This window comes from Balaenoptera borealis, assembly GCF_965194805.1.
Source record: "Balaenoptera borealis genome assembly, chromosome: 12".
Taxonomy (NCBI): Eukaryota; Metazoa; Chordata; class Mammalia; order Artiodactyla; family Balaenopteridae; genus Balaenoptera; species Balaenoptera borealis.
This window is the reverse complement of record NC_138869.1, coordinates 101112018-101124577: the sequence shown is the minus strand read 5'-3', so window position 1 is coordinate 101124577 and position 12560 is coordinate 101112018. Positions and strand designations below refer to the sequence as shown.

The 12560-nt window shown below is 45.4% G+C and overlaps 1 protein-coding gene across 2 annotated transcripts in view; it reads right to left on the bottom strand.

Annotated features, from left to right (window-relative positions):
* Positions 1 to 12560, bottom strand: part of NEDD9 (neural precursor cell expressed, developmentally down-regulated 9) — a 291241-nt gene that overhangs the window by 109047 nt on the left and 169634 nt on the right. For both annotated transcript variants that reach the window (XM_082344493.1, XM_082344495.1), the window contains one exon: positions 5538 to 5725. In XM_082344493.1, the coding sequence (XP_082200619.1) occupies positions 5538 to 5549 (12 nt within the window). In that variant the 5' untranslated portion in view covers positions 5550 to 5725. The remainder of the gene's footprint in view (positions 1 to 5537; positions 5726 to 12560) is intronic.

Genomic DNA, 12560 nt, shown 5'->3' with positions numbered 1-12560 from the left:
GAAACCCCCAAAGCTTCATATTTTCGAATAAATGGGGCCTCTCTGTGGGAAAAGAAAGCCACAGAAGACAGTGGGAAACCACGTGGCCCCGTGTTAAATCAGGGGAAACGTCTGGTAGGGATAAGAAAGCTGGTCCAAGCTCAGGGGTCACTTTCTGTGTTCCGGCTCCTGTTTACTTTCTGGACCTAAGTCAGGTGTCTCTTTGACAGTGTAATTTCTGCAGTGCCTCTGGGCTTTGCGATCCATAATCAAACACAGTAAACCTTCAGCAATCCCATCCAGGGGAGCTCAATTTGACTTGATTTAGATGAGAAAGTTAAATCTCTGTCCAGACATGCTTCTTTGCAGGCACAGCGACTCTTACACCTGCAGGACACTTCATCTTGGAATATGCTTCCCATTTCCCAGACAAGCTCAGGGGATCTGCGTCCCCCAATAAAATTCCTGTCTGCACTAAATTGCCTTATAGTAGAGATTTATACCTCAATAAAACTACATCTTGAAAAGGAGAATTGGTTTGATTGTATAACTGACATAATTTATGCATGTTTTAGTTTTGGAATAGACTTGGTATTTATGCAAGGGGGAGAGGTCTTTGTGATGTGATGTGTATTTCCACATCGACAGAACTGGTGACAGTCAGGACAGCGGGAAGAAGTATCCTCAGGCACCTTTAGATCACACCAGAATTTGAGAAACACCCTCCTTCAAGTTAGGAGATCAAACCTCTCTTCCTGACTTGTAATCAGTTACCACCCACTGACTATCTGCTGAAAGAAAGGGAAGGGAGCAAATGCTTTTTGGATGACTTCTTTGTATGAAACATTATGCTACATGCTCTAAGTATATATGTTTTATTTAAATCTTTCAACAGTCTAACAAAGTTGGCAGTATTATCCTCATTTTGCAGAGGAGAAATCGGAGGTTGAGAGAGGGTAAGAAATGTTAGTAAATAGTGGGGCAGAGATTTGAACCCAGATCTTTCTGTCTCCAAACAGCATCCATCCTTTTCCCACTAAGCCACTCGCTCACTCACCATCCTGCTCGGCTTCCTCTATGTGTCCAGAACTGGGCTCAATGTTTTAGGGTTCAGAATAGGTCACCTTTCAACCTACTGAGAGACATACTGAGAAATTTCTTAAGAAGATGACGGTAAATTCTCCCATGCACTTAGGGAACTTCTGTTCACGTGTGTGGCTGTGGACACTGCAGTGCCCTGACCAGGAGCCCCACTTGAGACCGAGCAATCACGCCGTCAACGTCTGAAGACTCGGCCACTGGCAGCTCTCAACCGAGCCCTCCTGAGATTGTCCTCAGCCGAAGACAGCCTCTCAGGCAGGTCATGCCTCCTCCCTGGGGCAGCCCACGTCCTGTAACTAGTCTCCACCCCCTTGCCTTGGTTCCGGACAACTCCGAAGGGCCACCCCAGAGGGTCTGTGTGATCAGCTGGGTCCTCTACTGTGACGGCACTGCGGTCCAGCTCTCCCGCTGCCTAATCCTGCTTCCTTTGCCGCTCGTATGTGTTCCTGAGAGCGCTTCCCGTAACCCCCTGCACACCAGTCTCCATCTTTCCAGAGTTTGCTTCTCTGGGAACTCGACCTGCGAGGTTGTCAAATCAAATTTGCCCTGTGGATAAATAATGCTTATGCTTAGTCAGTTAACGGGCTCATGGCCCCCTCCAAATTCATAGGTTGAAGTCCCAACTCCCCATATCTCAGAATGTGACTGTGTCTGGAGATAAGGTCTTTAAAGGGGTGATTCAGGTTAAATGAGGTCGTTAGAGTGGATGCTACTCCAATAAGACTGGTGTGCTTATAAGAAGAGATCAGGACACAGGCACACACAGAGGGGAGACCGTGTGAGGACACGGCGAGAAGACAGCCAACTACCAGCCAAGGAGCGAGGCCTGAGAAGAAACCACACCTGCTGACAGCTTGACCCTGGACTTTCTGCCTTCAGAACGGTGAGAACATACAGTTCTGTTGCATCCCCTGGGCTGCAGAACTCTGTAACGGCAGCCCCAGCAGACTGATAAAGGCAGATTTCGAGGCACTTCTTCATTTCAGTCCCTATTCTTCCATCTTTACTCTCAAGGAACACCCAGAAGTCTGAACAGGTTAAACGGTCTTTTAGATGCAAGGAGGTAAGGTAATAAATAAGTCTCAGTAGACAGTTTTCATATTCTCGAAAATATGTCGAAATAATCATATTTTTAAAGAGGTGTAAAAGGAGTATGTGAACTACCCCATCTCGTTGCACTTTCTGTTTTAGGACAGTCATCACAAGCCTATAAGTCCTCCGTCTGACACCTATGTTGGGCCTGGAGTGAACTTATATTTCATGGGAAAAGGATGCCATCTTCAAGCACCGTCAGTCAGCACTTTTCTGGCCCTCTGTGAAGCAAGAGGTCAGCGTGGCTTTTCTTCTTTAGGTACACCCTAACAGACCATGTCCAACTGCCAGCTTCCTGCCTTCGTACAGAGGGGAAGAGTAAGGAACGCCAAAGAAAAAGCTTTGCAGTTTAAGACATTTTTCTTTCAGTTTTTCCGAGCCAGCCTTTGTATCATCCCCAGCAGTGCGTCGGGGAACGTTTAACTACCAGCTTTCTAAAAATGAAACAAAAAGAAGCTGCAGATTCCTGTGGTGTAAACACCCCCATTATGGCTGGCATCAGGCTACTGAGGTGGGAGTGCACAGTGGGTCTGCGGGCCGGACCAGTTGCCTTCACACGTGCCGATTCCCGCTGTGCGGCAGAAGAAGGTCGTCCGCTGGTGACCCTCAGCTGGCCCTCCACGTGGCCCTCCAGGTGGGGCCTGTGCTCTCCACTTTCTCCTCAGGGCTTGACATTTTCACGGTTACCTCAGGGCTTGCTGTTATTTGCGGAGCTTTTTGGTAGGGGCTTTCTTTTAAGAGTATCTATGAACGTAGCACAGGTTTCCCCAAATGATGTTTCTGGCCATGCATGCACTCACGGTGTCTCCACTGCTTCTCCTAGAACCAGAAAACCGCAGCCCGAGGGGGCTCAGGAGCACAGCCACGTCAGCCTAAGTTCGACTCTTAAAGGCCCATTCTCTCTCCAGGCCTTTCCTTACGCTCTGCTTCTCCCATCTTCCCCCTCTAGTGGTTTCCTTTAAGCTGCAGAGACTTCTTTTTCTTCTGTGCTCTGGAACTCCAGGTCTCATTGGGGGGTTTGGTATGTGCCAAACACAACTCTTAAGCTATTTACATACTTCATCACCAAAACATCCCCTCAAGGTAGGTGCTATTCTCACTCCCATTTTATAGATGAAGAAACTGAGGCACAGAGAGGTAAAGTAACCTGTTCAAGGTCCTACTACTGTCAGTGGCAGGGCTGGGATTCTAATCTAGCAGGATGGCTTCACGGCCATATGTTTAACCAGCACACTGCCCTGCAAAGAGCAGTAGGCATGTAGCCTTAGGAAGCACTGACAACAGGGAATAAATGCTCCTTTTTAATAGGAGACGCTAGCAATTGCCAAATAGTTACATTCTATGTAGTCTAGTATAAAGTTACATGTAAGTGTGTGTGTGAATGTATGTGTGTGTGTATGGAATATTTAAATAAAGTTCAATAATGAGGGAAAAACTACCCAGAAGAGATGGAATTAATGATCTTAAAGGACCCTTGGACTCTGAACATAGATAATTCCAAAGCAAATTGAGGATTCCAGGTGGTAGGACTGTTCAGTTTTCAGGTTTAGGGCACCAAAAGTTGAGAAGCAACATGTATTTGAAATACCACGGAGCTAATATTCACTGCAGGGACTCAAATGAAATGAAATACTGGCTTGCTTTAGAGAATGCTATCTCCCCTCCCTCTCTCTCCCTCTCTCTCTCCCTCTTCCTTCCTCCCTCCCTCCCTCCCTCCTTCCATCCTTCCTCCCTCCCTCCCTCTTTCCTTCCTTCCCTCCTTCCTTCCTTCCTTCTTTCCTTCCTCTGCTTTTGTCTCAGTTTAGTAAAACTGGCTGAGTAGGTATAAAAAAAATGAGAAGAGGTGATTTTTGTTTCACTCTTCATTAAGAAGTTCACACTGGGGCTTCCCTGGTGGCGCAGTGGTTGAGAGTCTGCCTGCCAATGCAGGGGACACGGGCTCGAGCCCTGGTCTGGGAGGATCCCACATGCCGCGGAGTAACTAAGCCCGTGAGCCACAACTACTGAGTCTGCGCATCTGGAGCCTGTGCTCCGCAACAAGAGAGGCCGCGATAGTGAGAGACCCGCGCACCGCGATGAAGAGTGGCCCCCGCTTGCCACAACTAGAGAAAGCCCTCACACAGAAACGAAGACCCAACACAGCCAAAAATAAATAAATAAATAAATAAATTTATTAAAAAAAAAAAAAAAAAAAAGAAGTTCACACTGAATGACTTGAGGAATCACAAATAAATGTAATCTGCTCCAGTTTGAATTCATACTTTGGTTTGGTTGAAGCCTCAAAATGTCCAATTCTGTGACAGATTTTTGTCATAGAATCCGAAGACTAGGAGGAATTTTTAAGGGATCATTACTTTAAAACACTACAGTGATATGACAATCTTACTGGTTTTTAAAGGCTTCCAGGAAAGTCCTTTTATTACTTACCAAAATGTTTTAAGAAAACACTTGTCATTTTGCTTAACTTACAGCCTTTCTCTGTAAATGAAATAGGGCCCTGTTTGGATTGACGCGGCTGCCTGGTGCTTCCTGATTTATGTTGATGGTTAGTTCTCCACGTGACACACACAACGGATTACTGATCTCAACACATAAGGGAATTAACTTTCTTTCTGTCGAGCACAAGTTACTTTATGTGCACTTTCTCATTTCATCCTCAAGACAATCCTCCTATCACCATTTTATAAATTTGAAAACAGAGATTCAAAAGCCTCCAGTAAGTGGCTCACATTCACATAGGAGTGAGGCTAAAGCCAGTTCTGACCCCAAGGGCACCGCGCGAGGCCCCGCCGCCTGTCTCCAATAAAAGTCAATTAATAGGTGCAATTACACATCACTTCTCCTACTTAGCTTCCATAAAACCTTTAGGAAGCCTTGGTCCGATAGGAGAGTTGACTCTTTTAATCCTAACCTCCACCCCAGGCCAAGGTGGTTTTCTTGGGGAATGGCTGAGCGGAAAAGGAATGGTTCAGAGATGACTGGCAGACAGAGAAAGGAGGCACCAGAGAACTGGCTAATCGGTAACCTAGGTGATCAGTTTCTGGAGGTTCAGAACTGTAACCTCCAGACTTGGGCACTAGTTACACTAGGTGGAATATTCTACCTCTTTCCCACAAGACTGCTTCCCCTGAGATTTCTGAATGGAAGAGGATTTCCTGTGGGCATCAGCATGCCCGTGTAAAAAGATACCCATGTAACAGAGCAAAATCTGGTGGCCTAAAATCAACCTTTCAATTTCAAGTGTTAGTGGCAGTCCTGGGTGGGAAAGAAATGCCATTTGTGTTACTGTTTCAAAGGAATTTGTCCCAGTTGAGTTGGACGAAAGAGACGCACACGAAATGCCTGGTTTTTTCATCGCTACTCACCCTTGCCCACATTTTCCCAGGTGCTTCTGTCTGTTAAGCCAAGGAATGTTGGAGCTCTGGGTCTTGAAAAGGACAATTCCAGTGTTGTAGTCGGCTGACCAGGTTCTTCGTTCTCATAACTCTGCTTAAAGAATACACGATGTTCTCAGGCCAGTGTATGACATTAAGGAATTCACAGCTTCCTGAGCCTGAAAAGAGAAGTTAAAAACAGTGGGTAGGGACTTCCCTGGTGGTGCAGTGGTTAAGAATCCACCTGCCAATGCAGGGGACACGAGTTTGAACCCTGGTCCAGGGAGATCCCACATGCCGCGGAGCAACTAAGCCCATGCGCCATAACTACTGAGCTCGCGTGCCACAACTACTGAAGCCCACGTGCCTAGAGCCTATGCTCCGCAACAAGAGAAGCCACCGCAATGAGAAGCCTGCGCACTGCAGAGCAGCCTCCGCTCGCCGCAACTGGAGAAAGCCCACGCGCAGCAATGAAGACGCAACGCAGACAAAACAAAACAAAAACAACAAAAAAAACAGTGGGTAAACTCTGGCAGAGGCTGAGATGCTTTTCATCACTTAAGGGTGGCATCATAGCAGCTGGAAAAGCCAAATCTATATTAATGGAATCCATCAGTTGTTCATGCAGTTGAGGATAACATTTATGGAGCTCATACTATGCATTAGCTGGAACTTTGAAGATGCATAAAGTATGGTCCCGTCCTCAAGGAGCCCACAGTCTAGGAAGGCAAACCAAACAGTACAGTCCTGTAAAACGTTACAGCAACTCTGGTAGAATACTAAGTGGGTCTGGTGAAGGCACGAAGGAGGGAGAAGGTAAACTTTGGGTGGAGTCTTAAGTGATGGGTAGATGTTTGTCAGGTGTTTGTTTCTTACTGGGGCAAAATGGTAGAAATGAGTGATCTTTCATTGTCTGTAATCTACAACTTTAGTCCTGTTATTGATTTAACTTGTTTTTCTACCTCACTGCCTCATCATCCTCTTTTAAACTAATCTAATATGTTGCTACTTTGATAATCTTGAAGCCACCAAATATGCCCGGCTCCACTTCTCAGCAGCAGTTTGTGAAGGTCCCTGGAGCCATATGCTTTTCTTGTTTCCCCAAAATGAGGAAAACTTGTACTTTGGCAACGTGGCCTTTAAACAGCTTAGATGCAAAGCCCAGAAATTAGATTTTTTGGGAAAAAAAAATTGCCTGGGCTTTTGGTTGGTTAGTACTGGCCAGTTTTTCACTTCCCCTTCATCATCTCTCAGCCATAAGGTTCAGTTTTGGGGGGAGGTGTGTGTGTATCTTTATGGACCGTAGTTGAAATATATATTCTTAGAGAAACCCTGATACTTAAACCATGTGGGGCACTTGGAAACATTTTTGAGAATCAGAAATCTGAATCTTTGTAAAAGGAAAATGTTTTTCCTATCAAGAATGAAAAAATAAAAGCTAAATGAATGTTTTAAAATGTGGAGCTGAAAAATAAGGGTTGCGTCTAGGACATAGTAGAAGCTCGGCAAACTGTGTAATGAACCCATCCAGCTGCCTTGATGGAGAGAAGTCTTCCTAGCACTGCTTTCCAAACAGAGGATAATTGGGAGTTGGTCTTCTTTCACTTCTGCTAGGATAGGAACAGCCTTCTATAATTTCGGTTTGATAAACACAGTATCTGTAATCTTGTTTAAGAGGGAGGAAAAGGAATTTCCCTCGGAGGCACTTGCAGTGGTTAGGCAGGAGGACACGGGCCCAGGACTCATCGTTCTGCCTGAATCTGTCCGTGTCACTCAAGGATCTCGGTCTGGACAGTGGAGAGGACCAGCAGTGAGAGTTATTGTGTCTCCAGCATCTGTCCATTTCCCCCTTAGGTCTTCACACCTTGAGGCATTTTAATGGCCCAAGGTGTCTGACCTTAAATGCAAACACTCTGAGCTGATTTGTCTGTGGGGATCCCATAAACTGCAGCACCAGCAATAGAACATATAGAGATTTCATTAATTCTTTATTGTGAAATATAACACACGTACAGAAAGCTGTATAAAACAAATGTAGAGCTTAATAAATTATTGTAAATGTAAACCCCCCCCAGGTCAAGATATAGAATACTGCCGGGACCCCAGAAGTTCTCCAGTGCCTTTCCTAATACAACCCTCTTTTTCCTTTAAAAGTGGTACTGCCCTTCAGAACTCTAATGGAAAACTGATGAATTCATAAAAGTGCTAACAAAAGATCAAGATGAAAAAAAAAATTAATTACATGGGACTGAGTGAACTGATGAGGATGAGTATAATTTTTGTGACTTTCTGTTTGAATAATAAAAAAAAATCCCACAAGGACTCAAAGGCAAAAAATATACAAATCAATTTTCACTGCAAAGTAAAGGAGCTGTTACAGTGGAGGATTACTGGACTGAATGTCAATATTATGACATAGTATGAGTGTGTTTCATGTTTGGTAATTGCAATCACTGTTGCTTTTGTTGTGGTCATCCATTTACAATGCTTGGTGTCAGTTTATTGATCTCTTGTAAAAATAAAATACAGTGTGTGTGTGTGTGTGTGTGTGTGTGTGTGTGTGAAAAAAAAAAAAAAGAATATGCCTGCCAATGCAGGGGACACGGGTTCGAGCTCGAGCCCTGGTCCGGGAAGATCCCACATGCTGCGGAGCAACTAAGCCCGTGCGCCACAACTACTGAGCCGGTGCTCTAGAGCCTGCGAGTCACAACTACTGAAGCCTGTGTGCCACAACTACTGAAGTCCATGCACCTAGAGCCCGTGCTCCGCAACAAGAGAAGCCACCACAATGAGAAGCCCGCGCACCGCAAAGAAGAGTAGCCCCTGCTCACCTCAACTAGAGAAAGCCCGTGTGTAGCAACGAAGACCCAACACAGCCAAAAATAAAAAAATAAATACATTTATTAAAAAAAAAAAAAAAGAAGTGGTACTGCCCTAAGCCGCACACAGGGGCTCTCTGCTGGGCCTGTGCTTTGGGGCTTCAGCTCTCCTCCAGCCGTGCCCCTTTCCAATGGGACAGGGGCGTCTGTGAGGCCAAGAGGCCATGTCCACTTGGAACTCATGTCTCCCTTTCCAGACAAGGCAGCAAGCACGGGGGCATTGGAATTCCCTGTCCAGATGATTCCAGGCCCACTCCCAGGTCTTCTCGGGGCTCTTCCTCAGTTCCACCTTCCTGACGGGTGGCCCAGGGGCAGATATTTGTAGGATGCTGTGGATGAAAGTTAGGCAGTACACATACTTGAGCACAAGGTCCTTGAGGTATGGGATGGAGCAGGGGTGGGAGGAGAAGGCGGATGGCCCGAGGGTCTGGGGGCTGGCTCTTCTTGTGTCACGCGTTCCAGCAAGAAGCTTTAAGCCATCCAAGAATTCTCAGGTCCAACCTGGTCTTGCAGGTTGCAATGAAGATACATTTGTCAAGGTAGGAGGTTAGAACAGCTGTTATTTAATAGCTTATTAGTTTAATTTACAACTTTTAAATACTAAGGGCTATGGTATGCAGTTCTCCATTTAAGCCCCACAGATGTTAGCGGTAAGCCTGTCTAGAGGCAGCTATCCTGACTATGATGGTAATCCCTCCTTGCTTTTCTTTATACTTTACCCACTGAAGTCTGCATTCCTATGTATTAGTCACTCTTCCCTGTTTTTGAACTCTGAATAGACAGATCATACAGTATGTATTTATGTTGGCTTCTTCCACTTGACATTATGTTAGTGAAATTCATCAACGCTGTTGCCTATAGCTGTAGCTTGCCAATTTCATTGCTGTATAGTGTTCTATTGTATGGATATCCTTCCATTTTAATGCTGATGGACAACTGAGTTGTCTCCGGTATTAGACCATTATGAACAATTCATGCTATGCAGATCTTTATCTATTTCTGTTGTTCATATACCTAGGAATGGAACTGTTGGATGATGGATATGCATATCTTCAATTTTAATGGAAAATACCAAAATTTCTAAAGTGGTTGCACCAATTTATAGTCTTAGCAGCAGGGTATGAGAGTTTCCATTGCTCCTGACAAAGTTTGGTACTGGTTTTTAGTTTTAATCATTCTGTACTAGGAGCATTTTTAGTATGCCACTAAAAAGTTTCTTTCCCCCCTCCCCCCCAGTTATTTCGTACTGGAAGATACTAAAGTGATTCTAGTAACTTGGAGTTCTGAGTTGACTGCTAATAATGTCAGTAGATGTATATTAAGAGAAGATCTGTGGCCTTGGAAGATTCACAGTCATAAGATCCAAATAAACAGGGTTGGCTCATGTAGCATTAAAAATAACACAGAGATTAGCAAACTGATGTAGGGTTGAACCGACACACCAGATATGCAGCTGGTGTCGATCTCATCCTTTCATAGGGATATGTGTGTCCCCAGAGCGTGCTCTGACCCTTGTGGCTAGGTACAAATTGCTGAATTACCCAGCTTGGGCCAGTCAGGACCACCTTAGAGGAGGAAGATCAGCTGAGGAGCCCATTGGCCGCAGCTCACTAGCATGCCACATCTGGCAGCATCTGTCCCTCTGGGAGGCAGCAATGACCGTGTGCTCTGGTCAACAGCAAGCAAGGGGCATGTGTAAGGCTCGTCTGCAGAAACAGGCACAGCCTGCTCACTGCCCACTTCCTTCTCTACCTACCTGGGCCCCTGAGCTTCCTCACTTCACCCTCCTCTTGCTAACATCCTCAGCCTCCTTGCCCCTCTGTCCTTTTAATGTACCCTCCTGGGCAAAGCCCAGCTCTGGATCAACTCAACTGTTTACTTTCTCTACATCAGTCTCCCAGCTGTTGAGCATTGCTGGAAAAACCTCACACCCTGCAGATGGTGCCACTATAAACTTTGGTCACCAACACCATCTGGACCCTTGTTACGGTCACGCAGCCCTTCTCTGTTCCCCTGGTCAGCTCACCTCTCATTCTTCCATTTTTCTGATACAGCGATAACAGACCCTCTTCTGTAAGGATGTATTGGGTGCCTACTCAAGACAAAGCTTGCTATCGTCCACTATACACAGGGCTATTTCAAACCTTCTCCACCCTCCTCAAGTCTCTGGTTCTATTTCCTGTCCATCTACTGAGCCCCAACCCCAAACTCCACCGTCAGCCTCAATAGGCAGGCTCTCCTGCTTCACGAAGAAAGCGGGGCCATTTGAAGCAACTCCCTTGACTTCCCTCCTCCATATTTGTATATCATTTTGCATCCAAACTCATCCCTTTCTCCTTCCCACCTCCTTGTGATAATACAGGAAGTGTCTCCCCTCCTACTTAAGCTAATCCCTCTACCTGGCCTCGGGGCCATCCTCTCTTATCTTCCCAGGGACATCTCTCTATGCACCCGCTCTCTCCCCTGACTTCTTCCCAGCAATGGTCAAGTATGCTCACGTCTCTCCCTTAAGGACCTGGTATCAGGGACTTCCTTGGCTTGACAAAGATCTTCATCCAGACGAGGCAGGAGGCAGTGCTATGGACTGAATTGTGTCCCCTCACCCCTGCCCCGACTCCCCAGTTCATATGTTGAAGTCCTCAAGCCCAGAATCTCAGAATGTGACCTTGTTGGAAAACAGGGTTGGTGCAGATGTAATTCATTAAAATGAGGTCATACTCTCTTTGGATCTCAGTGTCCTCATTTGGGACATGAGGGGTAGTTGGATAGTACTTTTTGTGGAGTGCAGTTCCAAAATCTGTGGGAACAGAGGTGGTGGGATGGGAGAGGGAGTTTAGGAGAGAGGGCTCTGAGCTCTCCATCTCTCCTTTGACCAAAGCAGGTCCAGTTTTAACTGTTTTATGTCTGGGAACTTTTGGTAATATTTGGCTTAAAAAGTGTTTCATGGTTTAAAAAATAAAATTAAAAAATTCAAATCTACTGGCTTAGGTGATATCTCAGATCCTTTCCAACTGCAATAGCCTATGATTACAAGGTTTTACAAGTTAACACATATGGGTTTGATGAACACATAGCACAGATTTTTCTCAAAAAAAGCCTGATTTAATAAAATTTATTTCTTTTCAGTAAAGGAAATTTGTTAAAGAACTTATGAAAGCAATTTAATTTTTAAGCCTTTTAAAGACCTTCATATAGAACAGTCGTAAATTAGAAAAGCAATCTTTTTTTGGACCAGATGTTGGGATTTGGGGTTTAGAAATATGCCTGCTGTCCACATGGAGCTATTAGACCCATGTGCAAGCAAGCACTTGTACACAAATAGGACCTTCAGATGATGAGCTCTTGAGAAGAATAACTGTGTCTGTTCCATCTTTGTTTCCCCAGGACCCAGCTCAGTATCTGGTACACAGTAGGTGCTTAATAAAAGTTTGTTGAATGAGAACATATGATGAAGTAGACTCTTTCCCTGGAGCTCGGTGAGAACTCTCGGTGGTAGGAAAGAAAAAGAACTTCTTTCTAAAGGAAGGGGAGGGTGGAGTGGAATCCAGAAGAGGGGCAGGCATGGGTAAAAGTGGCAGAGCTCTTGGCCTAGGCATGGGTAAAAGTGGCAGGGCTTCTGTGTGAAGGATGGTTATTTCTGTGGGACGGGATATTCAGAGTTGAGAAAGGCAGCTCTCATGGCTCCCTCAGGACAGTCTAAGTTCCTGGTTTCCTGGCAACCTATTTTATTTCCCACACTGAGGCCAGTGGACCACTGAGTCTACATTTTCCCCATTTCTCACTGGGTGTTTCCCTAGTCTGGTATCTGATCCTTATGTTTAAGTCCTTGATGGGAAGAGGCCTGGGTTGCTACTAAGATAAGCCAGGTTCTGCAACCTTCATCTTCCATCTGGCCATACGCAACTGGCAATGCGGTAGGATGTTCATGGCAGGAAGACCAGTGGCCTGAAATCAGGAGACCTGGGCTCTAGTCCCAAGTGTGTGGCTTTGGGCAACTCAGCCATTTCTAAGCCCCAGTTTCCTCATGTGTAAGATGAAGGACTCAGACAAAAATGTGTCCTCAATTCTGTGTCTTATTTAGGTTATTGCTTGGATATATAATCGGTGGGATACAACGAAAGGTATTATTAACCAA